The following is a 15544-nucleotide window of genomic DNA, read 5'->3' on the forward strand; positions in this document are numbered from 1 at the left end:
CCACTTGGTCCTACATGAAGATTCTCCTGGTGAATGGTTTCTACCATTCGTCAGCGCCGTTGACGAATGTTATCCGCCCATTCACTCGAAGAACTCCACTATCTATCTATCTGTTCATGTATTGAAAAATAAATCTGAACAGCAGTGACAATTCTTCCATTCCGTAGTACTAGCCATGCAATGATTCTGTACACTAAGAATCGGCTGCGAAGTCTGTTGAAACAGAAAGGCCAAATTCCACCAAAGGAATGTAATACCAAGACTTTGCTTTGCTTTCATCAATAGGGTATGCACAAAACTTTCGACGATGAATGAAAATGGCTCAATAATAGTGAGGGATAGTTTCCATCAATTTTCCTAAAAATTGATAAAAATGGTTTTTGAATTGGTAGAAGAGGTAGAACGCATCATCGAGCAAGGTGGATCGATCAAGTGGAGAATCAAGTTATTTGGAAACATATGCTTGATGTAGCATAGAACAGCACATGTCTAAACATATGGGTAATGTAATTCGATCGATACTTGGTAGCTATCTGTGTAGTAGTGACCATAATCATTAACATATTACAAACTACCGCCAAAAAGATACAACGAAATTAAACATTTGAAAAATTATCGAACGCAAAAGTTAATTCGATGATAAAGAAACTGAAAAACAAGTCACGTTCGTGTTAGGTTTTTGTTTTTGTTTTGGTTGTCATCGGTCAAGAGTGAATCCTCATTTCAAATTACACCAGCAGTTTATTCAAATTTCACCGTCAACCTTTACCACCAACTCAAAGCTGACCACTGTAAAATTGGGCTACTATTTTCAATTAAAGTCAAATACGGTATTATTGAGTCACATGAAAACTGTTACTAACTAGGTCGCGCTCAAACCGTCCGATAACGGGCCCTGTCGTAAAATATGCATTAATCATTAGATACGTGAAAAACTTACTTGCTAGTTTCGTTTATTTCCTTCGAGAAGATTCACTGGCCGTCGGTGGCGGAGGAGGTCCCCGTTTATTCAAATCCTCTAGATAACTCAATATCATTTGTGATCGTTCCGCTTGCATGTGGTTCAACACCAAGTAGCGCTTATCATTGCGCAGAATGTCCTCAATCTCGCGCATATGATTCAAATTTTCGCGATACAAATCCCAGCTTTTATGAGTGATAAATTTGCATTCATGTAACAGTTCTCGAAACGATAGTTTCGCATTCATTGTCTTGTCCTTGATGTATTCGCGGAATTCACGCTCACACTGAAATAAGAAAAAAACTTTTCAGATAACTAAATCAGAGCTGACAATTTAATATAGCTTACCCGTTCACTGCTGTTATACTTAAGGTAACGGGGATCTTCCCGAATGCTTTTCTTCACCTCCTTCCATTGACTGGTCAGTTCCAATGAAGCAATTTCGTCCAACATTTCGCGGAACTTGTCACGTTTCTTCTTGGCCAAATTGTTGATATGGTCGCTGAACAGCCGTTCGCGGTCATCCCTGTCCAGTAGTTCCACCAGCTCCCACCGATGATCTTTCTTCAGTTGCTTTTTTACCTCCTTCCAGGTAAGATCGGCGTTCCTCACCAGATCCGCCAGCAATGCGTTGAAATGACGAATCGCCTCGTCACGCTGATGATGCTGGCGTTCCTTATCTCGATCCCTAAGATGGGTGGCCAGCGTACGCTGGACTTCTTTCTCACGTTCTTTAATACTTGCCTCGGCGCGGAGTCTCCTCTCGCGCTCCTTCTGTTGTCTCTCGGCTTCGTCGTCCGATGTTTGTGGATGCTCTCCATCTTCTGTCGGCTTTGGTTGAGTAAAAACAATCGTAGTTTAGTTCTGGTAGTAAATTACGACCAGATAGAGTTGCTACGTACCATGTCTCGTTCCCTGGACTCGCTGCGATCCCGAGACGAACCCCGTCGATCGCCGGGCCGTTTTTCGCGGCGCTTTCGTTCCTTGTCTTTGGATCGCTTCTTCTCGTCCTTCAAGATCTTGATGTATTCCTCGAATAGATCCTCACGCAACGAGGGATCGGGAATGGCCCTGTAGCGACTTTCCGATTCAATTCGTTTGCGCACGTCATGGAATCGTGTGTGACGCGTGATTTCGCTATGCTCGCGAAGCATCGATAGAAAATCTCTACGGATCTATTGATGAGCATAAATAAAAAAAAGTTCGAGAAAAGGAAGAAAAACAAGAAAGTTAGTTTTTTGGCAACTACAAAAGACACTTAGTACTATTCTTATTGAACTAAATGATATTTGGTGTTTATGTGGTAAGAAAAATGTTTGAACATAGCGTTGTCAAACATTTCACCTGAAACTTAGAGAAGACAATGGACGTTATGCTGCAAAAATAAAAATTTTATTATTAAATCCTAAAAAGAACGATTATTACTCGTGATGACAACAAACAGCATATAATAGAAATAAAGCTTCTGTTGGTGAACGATCGTACGAAAGTTAATTGCGGATTGAGATTTCTACTATTTTTTCACAGAATACGCATCAGTATAGTTGTATCCAACGTTGAGATTGATGGCTTGTATCAAGGAAAAAAATATCACATTGCATTACAGCTCTAAGCAAAGTTGTCCCATACACTATGGAATTTCCTACATATATATACATATGGGACAATTATACTTAGAACGACAATTCAATAAATTAACAAACGTTGTAAATTCAATAGATCTGAAAAGACAACATCAGATATCAAAGTACTGTACATAGGACAGAGCGAGGGTCCGAGCAGCTAATAAACTGAAGGTGTTAGACATTTGACCAGTGTGATGTAATCAACAGCGCGATTGGATATCCCACTGATAGTTCCAACTTATAATTTTTCGTAAACTTTTTTCTTATTTGGGTGGTTTTTATGTAATTTGAAGGTTGTTTTTCTTTCTCGATAGTGTTACTTAAAAATTTTTAGTTCAGCCTAACAAAACGTCGCTTTTTTATGTTGCAAAATATAGAAAACGTGATGTAACTTAAATATTTATTTGGGTATACAGCAAATTTTTCATCGACTTCACTTTCTTGGTTTCATACCAAGTTGAAGTAACTATGCATCGTTGGAACATCATCGATCAAATAACAAGAAAGAACACACCAACTTTGCTCAACGTCACAAACGACACAACTCTACCTGTGCGTATTCGCCAATTCACAATTAAATCAGGAAAAATCCGAAAATCATACCATTTCCATCATAAATGCAAATCGTACAGTTTCCAGACTGATTCTGACTCAAATGTGCAGGTTGGTCCACTCGGGGCCGTTCGCCCGTTCAATAATACAAGACATTGTTCGAATAGTACCATTGCATTTCTCTTCCAAACAGCGGTCCGTTCTGGAATACCATCAATCACACGCAGCCGGATGGCACTGGTAATCATTGGAATCTGATTATTGGCCACCAGGGGGCGCCAACGGATGAAATTGTGCATCGTTTTGTTGCTCGCAGAAGCTGTTGTACCTGCTGGAGTTACATAACGTTGGATAACAAATAATTGGCATAAAAAAGATCAACAACGGTGAAGTTTGGTTAGACTATTTATGAGTATATTCAATACTAACATCCTTTCTGTTGGTAATCTGTATTGAGTTATAGCGACACAAAATATGTAACCGCAATTGGCCTGGAAATCGTGCAGATTATTATGTAAAAAAATGTTTCAAAATACCGTTTCGCAAACTCAATCAAAATCTAACTATAATAACAAATAAAGTATACAATGCTTTAGACAATCTTCACCGTGCGACAAATACTCCTGAAATGACTGCAAGAATGCCAGACAACAACCCTGTAAAATTGGTGTTCACTACAAATCCGGTTGGAACAACAAAAGCGAGGAGCGCAGTAGACAAGATGGGTGGACAAGGTAAAACGTGATCTGGCGAACTCCAAGAGAAACGCGACACTTCTGAATTGCAGCTACTTTTCACAACAAATTTGCTTGAATTGTTTTTGTATTTCGTCGACTTTTTCCGTTTTCCATCCTGATAACTTTTGCCGAGCTGACAGCAAAAATACTGCTGACAAGTTCGGCAAGAATTGACAGTTGACAAATTTCGGATTGCCGATATTCTCAGTAATTATACATTTTGCCGAGACGATTACCAAACACTCGGCTGTGCAAATCTCGACGTTTTTTGCCGAGATTCAGCAAGAAATTTTAAGTGTCTATCAAAGGGGGAAAACCTCCGAAAACCGCAAAACAAAGATTAGTTATAGTTATTATAGTTATTAAAGGAAAAGTTATAGTTATTATAGTTATTAAAGGAAAACACAACATCCGAACCACGCTCATTTCTTAATATATCTAGCACCTCTGCTGCTAGTGGTGGTAATATGATTTTACTTTCTTTTATTATGCTACTAGCTGAATGACCCGACGTTGCTCAGAAATGTTCCGAGAAGATAAGGCCGAAAAAAAATCTCGAAGTTGTCCTGCTTAGTGAAATACTCTGATTGTAATGAAACATAACTTAGACGGCAACTCGATTTAACAATTCTTGGTACATGTCCAGATTGATTACGGTCAGTGTCCCAATTCAGATCTCACAACAATTATAATTTTCATGGTATCTTCGTCAAATCGGGTCAGTTTTATGTTATTGTATTCCATAAAATTCGATCAATTTTACCTTACACTCCCTATGTTTGAGGCACTTGCTGCAGAACCTTAAAATAATTTTATAATATCCATTGATATAAAATTAGTATCAGTATTTGTCAAGAAGCATCGTATCTCGTCGAATAAATTTTATAAGGAATTCCCCTTTTTTTTAGTGAACTTACTACAGCTCTCCTTCATGATAACCCTTATGACCACCTCTGAGTAGAGTACAAAGTATCTGTGCTGTGCTCTTCAAAAAGTACCGATTCCCATCTTTGCAACATGCGCCAAACTTGGTGACGATTTGTTTGGTTGTTTCGTAGTTTTGCTGAAACTTGCATACACTCGCGTTCATAGTCAGCTAAAGATTATTGTCCCTTAGTTCTTTGAATTTCCCGGCAAAATAGAACTAGATCTTTTTAAATTATGCAAAAAATGTTGCGTTGCATACAAATTAACAATACTATCTTGCACGACCTTAAAATTTTTACCCCTCTCTTATTCTACAAAAAATGGGAGATGAAAGTTGATTTAAAAATCTTGAAAGACCACCTTCTCCCAGTTGGAATCCTCCCCCTTCTCTTGTTTGTCGACAAATAAGAAAATGTTGCAATAAACATCCTTTTTTAGAGGCAATTGCTACGAATTCCACCCTTTTGAACACCACTGCAATGAATATCTAAGCTAGTCGAAAAAATTAAAAAAATACCCTTATGACCACCTCTGAATTGTAAAAAGTACCTATGTCAAGTTTGGTGATAATTTACTGAGTTGTTATGGAACTTTTCTGATATATACAAACAATTTGACTTCCAGCTTCTTTATTAGCGACATTTGCTATCCTTTTACGCGTATAAATGTACTTACGCCCATCTTTTAGTTGTTATAATTATCCGTGCCTGTCGAAATGTTGAGCATCTCTGGAGAGCAAGAAGTATCTGTGCCAAGTTTGATAGCAATCCGTACATTAGTTTCGGAATTATGACGTTACAAACATTACACCCTCTTTTCAGAGGCCCTCACTACATCCACCCCCTTTATAATCATAAGTTGCGCAAAAAGTATCTATGGCTTCAAAAAGTATCGTTTTTTGTCAGATTAGATAAATTTTTTCATGACATGGATGTTAAGGACACTTGCTACGCTCTCTCCCTCATAAAAATACCCTTATGATTATCTCTGAAGAGCAAGAAGTACCTGTCCCAAGTTTGATAGCAATCCGTTCAGTAGTTTCGGACGTACGTCGTTACAAACATTACATCCCCCCCCCCTTTTTTTAAAGGTACTTGCCACATCCACCTCCCATATAATCATATCTAAGAAGGTATGCAGAATGTATCTATGGTCTTCAAAAAGTATCGATTCTCGTCAAATTAGATTTTTTCCATGACACCCTCCCCACACTTGTTACGCTCCCTCCCCCATAAAAATACTCTTATGACCATCTCTGAAGAGCAAGAAGTACCTGTGCCAAGATTGGTGGCAGTATGTTTATCAGCGTATTTAGAAAAGAAAAACGTCACCATTCTTGACTGATCGAGAGATTCTTAATTACCTTCTTTATCTCTTTGTTATGCCTAGAAACATTCTCTATAGGATGAATCTCTGGAGAATCTTCCAGTCAGTCAAACCGTGACGTTTTTCTTTTCTAAATACGCTCATAAAAGCTTAAAACGATAGCATGGTGCATCGAGTAATCGAGTACGCAAATATCTCTCTCTCTCTCTCTCTCTCTCTCTCTCTCTCTGTGTGTGTGTGTGTGTGTGTGTGTGTGTGTGTGTGTGTGTGTGTGTGTGTGTGTGTGTGTGTGTGTGTGTGTGTGTGTGTGTGTGTGCGTATGTGTGTATGTGTGTATGTAACGTTTTTTTGCACTAGCTTTTCTCGGAGATGGCTGAACCGATTTTCACAAACTTAGATTCAAATGAAAGGTCTTGTGGTCCCATACAAAATTCCTGAATATTATTTGAATTCGACCTCCGGTTCCACAGTTATGGGGTAAAATGTGCAACAAAATTAAAATATGTGTTCTAACTTTTCTCATAGATGGCGTGACCGATTTTTTCAAATATAGAATGAAAATGAAAGGTCCTGTGATCCCATACGTAATTCTTGAATTTCATCAGGATCCGGAAATATAAGGTAAAGTGTATTAAAAATTTTATACCATCACTGAAAAGGGCGAAAACCCGTGAAAAGTTTTGTAAATCAGCCTTAAATCTTTTCCAATTGATAGTTTTTATCAGTAGACGGTCAAACAAACCGATTTCGGTTATTCTTTTAAGAATCGAAGAACATTATTTTGAAGAATACCAAAGTATTATATGTGATAGTATGATTGATATGAGAAAGGCATCATTACACCACTAGGTGGATTAAAACAGGTTTTTATCGTTGGAAGTAATATTTCAGATAAATATTAAATTCTCGGCATGGATTTAATAATACGACAAGGGACTATATATATCAAATATAATGCTCCAATTTTTCAATGCATTTGAAACATTTTAAAACAGAAAAGCAAATTCTTGTTGATTTATTTTCTGCTTTCCACAAACATTACTTTATATGAAGAGTGTTGTTTGTAAATAGAGATATTTCCGCAAACTGAAAACGTCAACATGAGTTCCTATTGATTGACTGGATAAACGACCGAAAAGTGTATACGTGTGCGGTGCTATTTTCTAACGGGTTGCCTTACGAGCTGTGTTCCTTAGTATTTTATACTAGATCAATTGACAGAACGGTCCACGGACTTGAGAAGGAAGGCAAATTTGATTTTTGCATCAGAATATTTTCCAATCTGTCTTTCAATAAGTATAGATGAATGGTTGGACTAATAAATAAAATGAAATGAAATATTAGAGCAAGATTGATAGGGGATTAAAATGAAAAAGTTTTCCAATTACGAAAATAAGTATAAGACTACGTGAATTCAGGACGAAATCATCCGTCCACATCCGTATGCAAAGGTACTTACTGATTTTAGTTCAATTTTCAATTGCTTAGTTATAAACACTTAGCAGAAAATATTCTCTCTTTTGAAATCATGAAATCTCGGACGCTGTCGCATGTAGGATATTACACAATTGAAGAAAACAATCAAATGCACAGTCTCTAAGATAAAACTTTACGTAAAATTCTGTGTGATAATCTCATTAGAAACTGTGTGATAATCTCATTAGAACTATTGCACAGAATTTGATTTTAATCTAAACTTAATTTTTGTTGTAATTGACCGAAATATACTAATTGAATAAAAAAAAACATTCTCAAATATTGAATACTTTGATGACGACCGGCCATCGTACGGTACAATTTGTGTCGCTATAGTTCAAACAGGCACTGATGGTACTGGCAATATATCTCAGATTGGAAGATAGAATTGCCTAGTTTTATCGCTATACAACGCTAAAATTACTTCTTATATCAATATGAAACAGTCACTAAATCCTGGAAATACTTCCCAACAGAAACACTAACCTGTTCCTTTCGGTTTTGCTTGTCCTCTTTTTCCCGTTTGCGCACTTCAACGATAAATTCGTTGAAAAGACTCTCTCGTTCGCGAATTTTTTCAATTACTTTGAAACGGTCATCCTTGCCGTACCGTTGAGCAAACTCGCTGAACGATGATCTGAAAACATTCAATTTAGTTGCATGGTTAAAGGAATTAGATTTCAATTCACTTACTTTCCGTGTAAGTGAACATTTTCCAGCAGTGAACGATACTCTTCTCGCTTTTGTTTCATTTTGTTTTTCTTCTCTTTGCGCTCTTCTTCGGCTCGATCCTTCACATACTTCTCGAACACCTGTTTTCGTTCCTTGGAAGTCAGTAGCAGATATCTAGGATCAAACACAATCTTATGCAATTCCTTTTCCCAAGTGCTAAATGCAGAAACTTCCTTTTCTTTGAGCATTTCCTTGAATGATTTCATTCTCACATCTAGCGGAACCAGTGCTCGTTCTCTGGAAGCACGTGCTTCGGCTTCCATTGCCAGTACTTCCTTTTCCGGATCGTTACCGGTTTTAGAACTGGCAGCTGCCGCCGACTGGGAGGTTTTAATTGCTGCTTCAACGTCGTTTTTGAATTTTTTGCTAGGAATTTCTTCACACTCTTCAGCGCTCGACTCCGAATCGGAACGTTTTTCGACCGTGTCGGTATTGATCGACGGCTTTAAAGTCTGAGCAGGTTCGAGTTCCCTAGCAATGTTACCAAGCAGCTGTTGGGGAGGAACAGAAATGGCTTTGTCGACATCGGCACGTTCTTTCAGGTCGTCTGGACGCTCCCACACGGAAGTTCTAGTGGAGGGGTTGTAAAAGAAGACACGACCGTCTCCAGTCCACACGACACACCAAGGAGTTCCACTTATCGGAGTACTTGAAATAGGTCGACTTTTGTCTAGCGGTTTGGCTGCTTTGATTTTTTCTTCTTCCTCTTTTTTCTTTTTATCAGCTTCAGCCTTTTTCTTCTTTTCTTCCTCTTGTTTATCGTTCTTAGCGTGCGCAATGTAGTTGATTTGATCGAAAACCATCCCAGGAGCACCGGGTATTTGCTGCAATCGCACCGGAGTACCCGCGGGCGCAAGTTGAGGTGGAAATTGTTGTATTTTTACTCCCCCACTAAGGTTTGGTGGCAATTGAGCTGCTGCCGCAAGCGGAGGAATGATTGGCATTTGCGGCGGTATTGGCGGAGCAATGAATGGTGGAATCGTTTTAGGTTTCTGTCGCAAATTAAAAACAGCTAGCTTGGCCACTGAAATGTTAAACATTAATTACAAATAAAAACTTAATATTTACTTTTCAAATAAACACTACTGATAAAAATAACAGACATTTCACTCACTTTCCATATCCTTAATGGCTTGCGGCTTCTCCCATACACTCTCACCCTTGGATGCATTGTAATAATACGGCCTCCCATCGGGAGCCTTGTGTTCAGTCCATTCGAGAGCTTTGGCGGCAGTAACAGGATCAATTTCGCTAAATTTAATTTCTGCAATGGCTTTGGAAGGATCCATTAGGGTCGATGTAATCGGTGGCCACTGTCCGCCACCACTAGCAGCAGCCGGGTTCCATGGTGGAAAGTTTGGGAACGATGGTGGTGGCATTCCGAACGGTGGAATACCACCCATTAGGGCAGGCGGAGGACCTGAGAAACGAGACACAGATGGAACCATTGTTGGTGCGGTCGTAACTACTGCAACCTGAGTTGCAACCGGAGCTGTAACCATTCCCGGAATATGATCCTGTTTAAGTTCCAACTGTGGCTTATGTTGAACTGGCGCTGTCTGTTTATTCATCGCCTCAACTTCAACTTGAGTCATTACCTTTACATTTGTACCGTCCGGACGCGTCCAGGTTGTTTCTCGTGTAATTGCATGGTAATAATATGATTTTCCTTCTGCTGTTTTCGTTTCAACCCAAAGCTCTTGTGGTTGAGCAGTAGGAGTGACTAATAGAGGAGGCGGCGCAACCATATTTCCTGACGGTAAGCCAGATGATTGAACGCCGCCAGGAGTTATTGCCCTTTGAAAATTGGGCACGGGACCTGCTGGCCTTATCAATGATGGCGGATTAGCCAATAATGGCACTCTTTCTCTAGACTCGGGTACTATCTGAGCATTTTGAGTTTCCGCTGGTGCAGTTGTTGCTTTTTCTTCAGTTATTGGAGGCTGGTGTGGTTGTGCTACCACGGGCGAGGGTAGCAAACTTTCATTATTGCTCGTTTCAGTGTCAATTTCCATAGACTCGGGTTGATCCGAAGTTTGCTGAACAACAACAGCATCTGCTGAATCATTTTCACCGGCTTCCATCATAATTTTCACACGTAATCGTAAAATTCGAACAAAAGCTGAAGCAAATTAACTATTTATGACATTTAATACTAATCTAAAAGATGCTGTCAAAACAAATTCGGTCAAATACACTGAAATAAATTGTCACCACCAAACTGAATGGTTTTGGCTTCATCCGAGCCCCGTAACGATTTTTGGATGGTTCAATTTCCCCTTTGTCAAACTGATTTATATGAATATCATTGAAAATTGGATTGAAACACATTAGCGGCCTTTACACGAGAATTATTTTTGTCATTCTTAATGATGACTAATGCCCCGTTTACACTTCTGCTGGCTGCCAGCATGCTGGTGTCAGTGTACTGCCCTCTTAGGAAAAAAACGTTCAACGGTGGTCCTTCGTTGGTCTAATACTTTGGATCATTGGACCACAGTTGAACGTTTTTTCCTAAGATGGCAGTACCCTGACACCAGCATACTGGCAGCCAGCAGAAGTGTAAACGGGGCATAAGTAATGATATTTCAAATTTGCATAGCAAACTCGTCATTACTGCACCATACACGTTCGCTTTTGGCTCATTGTCGCAAAGCTGATTTACCAGTAGCGACATCTGCCAATGAAAAATGAAACCAAGAAAAGGAGGATTCTTTCGGAAATTTTCATATCGGCAGTAATGATTTGCAACATTTTTTTCGTTTATTCAATAATACAAATAGATATCAGCAATAAAAGTATACTCGGAGTAGAAGAAAATCGATTTCAAAGTGATTACTACTACTTTTTTTAGTGTGAACTACGATTAAACATGGAAAATCTTCAGAAATGTGTGAAATTGGGTAAGGTTAGGTTTTTTCGGATCAACATTTTTTTAAACAGAAACCAGTGTTATGTTGATTTCTCAAGCACTAGAATGTATAGCAATCGAGTACTATTTATTTTGGATACATTATTTGTTATTTTCAGGAATTTGAAAAATGGTATCAAACCAAGTATAATGGTCTATTCTGAATAAACGGTAGATTTTGCACAATGAACTAAGATCAACATTACCACCTCAGAGTAAAAACTTTTTCTTCAACTTCTGCTATGATATTTCAAATGAATTTGCCCGTTTTCATAAGAAATCATTGAAAAGGTAGAGTAATTAGAAATTTTCCTACCGATTTGACAAACCTTTACTTGAACGTAAAAAATGGGTAGCGTGCTTTGTTATGGCATAACACTTTGGGAAAACATTAGGGTGGGACAAAAAATTGATATCAGCTCTACCAAGTCCCAAAGCATCATGCAAAATTTTAGCTTATAAAGATATAAGATATATTAAGGAGTGAGCCCTTGTTCGGACCTTGAGTCGGTTTTCCTTTAATAACTTTTTCTACAAATGTATTGTTTTGCTGTCTTCTAAAGTTTTTCTTCTCGATAGATTTTCTACGAAAATAACACATGGACTGATTTTTAGAGCTCATAGGGTGATCTCCAGCTGATTTTTTTTTGTTAAAAGTGAATTTCTCCATTCTAAATCCCATACAAACTTTGAACCGTGGGCACGAAAATATAGTTTTTCCGATCGAGCTAAGATTTTGCATGGTGCTTAAGGGACCCAAAAGGAAAACGAAAAGTTTGGTGGAGCGAGAAAATAAACATTTTCATCTTTTTCCCATACAATTTTGAAGTCACTCGTTACCTAAAATTGGGGAGATGCACATTAGATGATCTTGGGTAGGTTTTGACCTAAAATTCGGTAGCGGCTGGTAAGAGTGTAGATGATGCTTGATTCAAAATTGTAATTTACTAAACTGGTTTCGACTTATACTGGCCGATTCAGGTGGTGATTATCTAGGGGTTAACCTAATTTCAAAATAGCATTTGCATTGCGCCTAGCTATCAGTATGGTTGACAATTTGTAGCGTATTGGCAACATACACACACACACACACACAAATATATATATATATATATATATATATATATATATATATATATATATATATATATATATATATATATATATATATATATATATATATATATATATATATATATATATATATATATATATATATATATATATACATATATGAAAAAAACTAAATACATACATGTTATTTCAAATGCTTCTACTTTTTGCAACAAATGGAGATAGCTTTTGTATTATTATGAGCACTCTATCATTCTAACAAAAACATGATCTTAATTGAAAAGAATAGATTTTTATATTCAATGCAGAACCACTTTCGAAATAAAAGTTTTCCAGCTCTTAAATTGATAGTGTTTATTCTCTGCAAAAAAGAACCAACGAAAACTTTCAAATTTACCAACGATCTTCTTAAACTAACCAACGTTATTTTTTGTGTGTATGTGTACTTACTGAATGCTTAATGTACGATTCGGACGATCCGTCTCCTTCCGTTACCGTCACCGGAACGTTCACACGCTCCGTCCGTCAAGACGTTCCGTGACGGTGACGTTACGTGTGAATGTCTCCATAAGAATGCGTGTAATTAATGTTGACGGTGACGGTGACGGAGGTTGACTGTGAAGAAAGGAGACGGATCGTCTGAATCGTACATAGATCTCGAATGAAATCAAAATTGTGCTGCTTCATAAGTCACAACTTATGAAATTATAAAGTTTTTTTTCTTCGGTGTTGCAAATAATCAACGCACGAAGTCACACATACTATAATCGTAATTTGTTGTCAAAATACGCTTCATATTTCAATAGAGATGCCAGATCTTCAGATTTGTCCGTAAATTTGCAGATTTCGGACATAGTGCTGCAGACATTTTTTGTTGTGCAGACTTTTGCAGACTTAATTAAAATTTACAGACTTTTGAAATTGTCGTGACCGTTTTTTTTTTGCTTGCCAAGTCAGTTTAGCGTATCATATCTTATAGAGAAATAGCTGCCAGCTAACCATACCTTCTAACTGCAAATATTTACAGACTGTTGCAACCCTGTCTTAAGATATTTGAAATATTTACCTGGCATCTCTGTATTTCAAGCCCGCAATCTCGCGTTTGTATCAACGGACATTTACTGGTTGATGTTTTACTTAGAAAGTTTTAAGTTCGTTGCCACAATTTCAGTTAACAAGAGTATTTAACGCCAAAAACTATTTCTTGGTAAACAAATATAAAACAGACTTAGAATAATGACTCGCACAAAAATTCGACGAGCAGTAAGCAAAAAGCGCGGATCTGTTGATGAAAGAACTCGTATTGAGAACAAAATGAGAGACTTCGATGTTAATGGTAAACCTAGCTGGTTTTGGTAACAAATAATATTTCATTAGCTTGTACTTTTAGTTGAATGTGAACTGGCCAATTTAGAATTGAAATTTCGCGATGAAATGGATCGAATTCAGAGGTTAATTGATGGACTGAAAACTAGAATTCCGAAAAAGTTCCAAACAATGACCATTGATCAGATAAGAGAATACGTGAGTTTTAAGTCGCGTTTATCTAAATATGAAAAAATAAATAAATTTTTCTACTAGAATGAAGAAGCTGAAAAAATAGAAGCATCTTTCTATGGTGATCGAACCCATTTGGCGGCAAACATAAGTGCTATGCTAGAAAAATCAGCACGCAAAAAATCCAAAGATGACGGTAAGTTGAACTGCTTGGAGGGGATGTGTTACTAACATTAATATCGTAAATGGCAAATAATGAAATGCATTAACATCTCATGACTCGCCCGTTCGAGTTCGGAATGCTTTTTATGTGGTGATTGTGTGCATATTCTTTTCCATTCTTTTCATACTACCGATATGCAACGCGGTGACTGGTCTGTTCTTATTTCGTACGGGATCATAACATCTAAGGTTACCTTACAGAAGAAAGCGATAATCATGAGCGTCTGTCGACGCTATCCTCGTCTAAACGCATGGGACCATTGATGTCGGCGAAATACCGTCGTCGAAGTAAATCTACAAGCGCAATCAACAATTCTAGTGTGAATCACAGCCTTTTCCAGACGATGACGGTAAATAGGTCGGTCCTCGGTAAAACGCTGGGAACAAGTGTTACTGCGAAGGATCGTGCTTCAAGGTAGTTACCATGAACTTGTAGTTTTCGGATGTCCTGTCCTCCTAAATGTCCTTCGTTTCGGAACGAGCTATAATTACGAAAACGACTTTTGTGTCAAATATATCACGCTAATGTTGTTCTATCGTCTAGGTCAAAAATCAAAACACCGATGACAAATCGTACAAAGGCAATCAGTGTAGATCGAATATATGGTCCCATCACACCAAAAGTACACCCAAACTCCGCAATGGCCATCATTCGTCATGCTAGACTAGGAGAATCAGTGTTCTCCATCACCGGCAGTCCGGTTATTACTGCAAAGTACTGTCTGATACAATATGTTACTGTATTTCAATAACAAACAAAATCTTCATTATACTTTCAGGATGCTAGAATCCTCTGCTAACGTAAACATTCCGGTGGAAAATGGAATGTTGTCTATTCGACCGACCGAGTTGGATTCGGTAGATCCAGTATTGATAAGCAAAATTGATCCCAATGTACTAAGCGAACTGAAACAACTGCAGGAAAATCTCAATGTGATCATGCGAACACTCAAACTATGAACAACGATGCCATGTTTTCATTTTATTTGTAGAACTCGATTTACCTCCCTATTGCCAATATTTATGAGGCAATTCAGTTATATTAGTGGATTTGAAAAGCGCATTTTGTCATATGATTTGTTTTAATAATTTTACCAACACTTTATATTTTATTTCAAATATAACCGAAATACATATTCTTATTCAAATGCAATTTGAGCAATTTGTTTACTTGATGCGCAAAATAGCCTGAGTTGATGGTAAACACTGACAATGACCAAACAAAATGCAGAATGTAAAAGTAATTAGCTTGAAAATAAAGTGCAAAATTGTAGTTGCGTAGTATAACATTACTAAACACTATTGTCATTTTAACCGTTGAACCATTCTGAGTGGCAAGCTACACACGATTTAAAATATGATTTCTAAATCTAAGTAAAAAATCTCGCATAGCTTTACGTTGCATTAGAATGAGTTGACGCATCTCGACGACTCTACATTCATGCAATTTATTTACATGCGTCCGTGTTTCGAATGGACGTGAACGGAAAACATGTTTCTGTAA

The 15544-nt window shown here is 37.8% G+C and overlaps 2 protein-coding genes across 3 annotated transcripts; one reads left to right on the forward strand and one right to left on the reverse strand.

The window, feature by feature from the left end:
• Nucleotides 1–721: 721 nt before the first annotated feature.
• On the reverse strand, nt 722–10526 carry LOC131439051 (transcription elongation regulator 1). Its single transcript, XM_058609582.1, has 6 exons — nt 9451–10526; nt 8298–9360; nt 8091–8241; nt 1864–2136; nt 1310–1792; nt 722–1247 (listed from the first exon to the last, which is right to left on the reverse strand). Exons 1-6 carry the CDS (start codon nt 10421–10423, stop codon nt 954–956), a joined length of 3237 nt encoding a protein of 1078 aa, XP_058465565.1. The 5' UTR covers nt 10424–10526; the 3' UTR covers nt 722–953.
• A 2594-nt stretch (nt 10527–13120) lies between these two features.
• On the forward strand, nt 13121–15152 carry LOC131438228 (borealin-like). 2 transcript variants are annotated; one of them, XM_058608101.1, is made up of 6 exons: nt 13121–13657; nt 13712–13845; nt 13903–14014; nt 14242–14455; nt 14585–14755; nt 14820–15152. In XM_058608101.1, exons 1-6 carry the CDS (start codon nt 13558–13560, stop codon nt 14998–15000), a joined length of 912 nt encoding a protein of 303 aa, XP_058464084.1. In that variant the 5' UTR covers nt 13121–13557; the 3' UTR covers nt 15001–15152. The 2 variants fall into 2 exon arrangements, with proteins under 2 accessions (XP_058464084.1, XP_058464083.1); XM_058608100.1 differs by having other exon boundaries at nt 14230–14455; nt 14820–15151.
• The last annotated feature ends 392 nt before the right edge of the window (nt 15153–15544 follow it).

Source organism: Malaya genurostris, chromosome 3, assembly GCF_030247185.1.
Source record: "Malaya genurostris strain Urasoe2022 chromosome 3, Malgen_1.1, whole genome shotgun sequence".
NCBI lineage: Eukaryota > Metazoa > Arthropoda > Insecta > Diptera > Culicidae > Malaya > Malaya genurostris.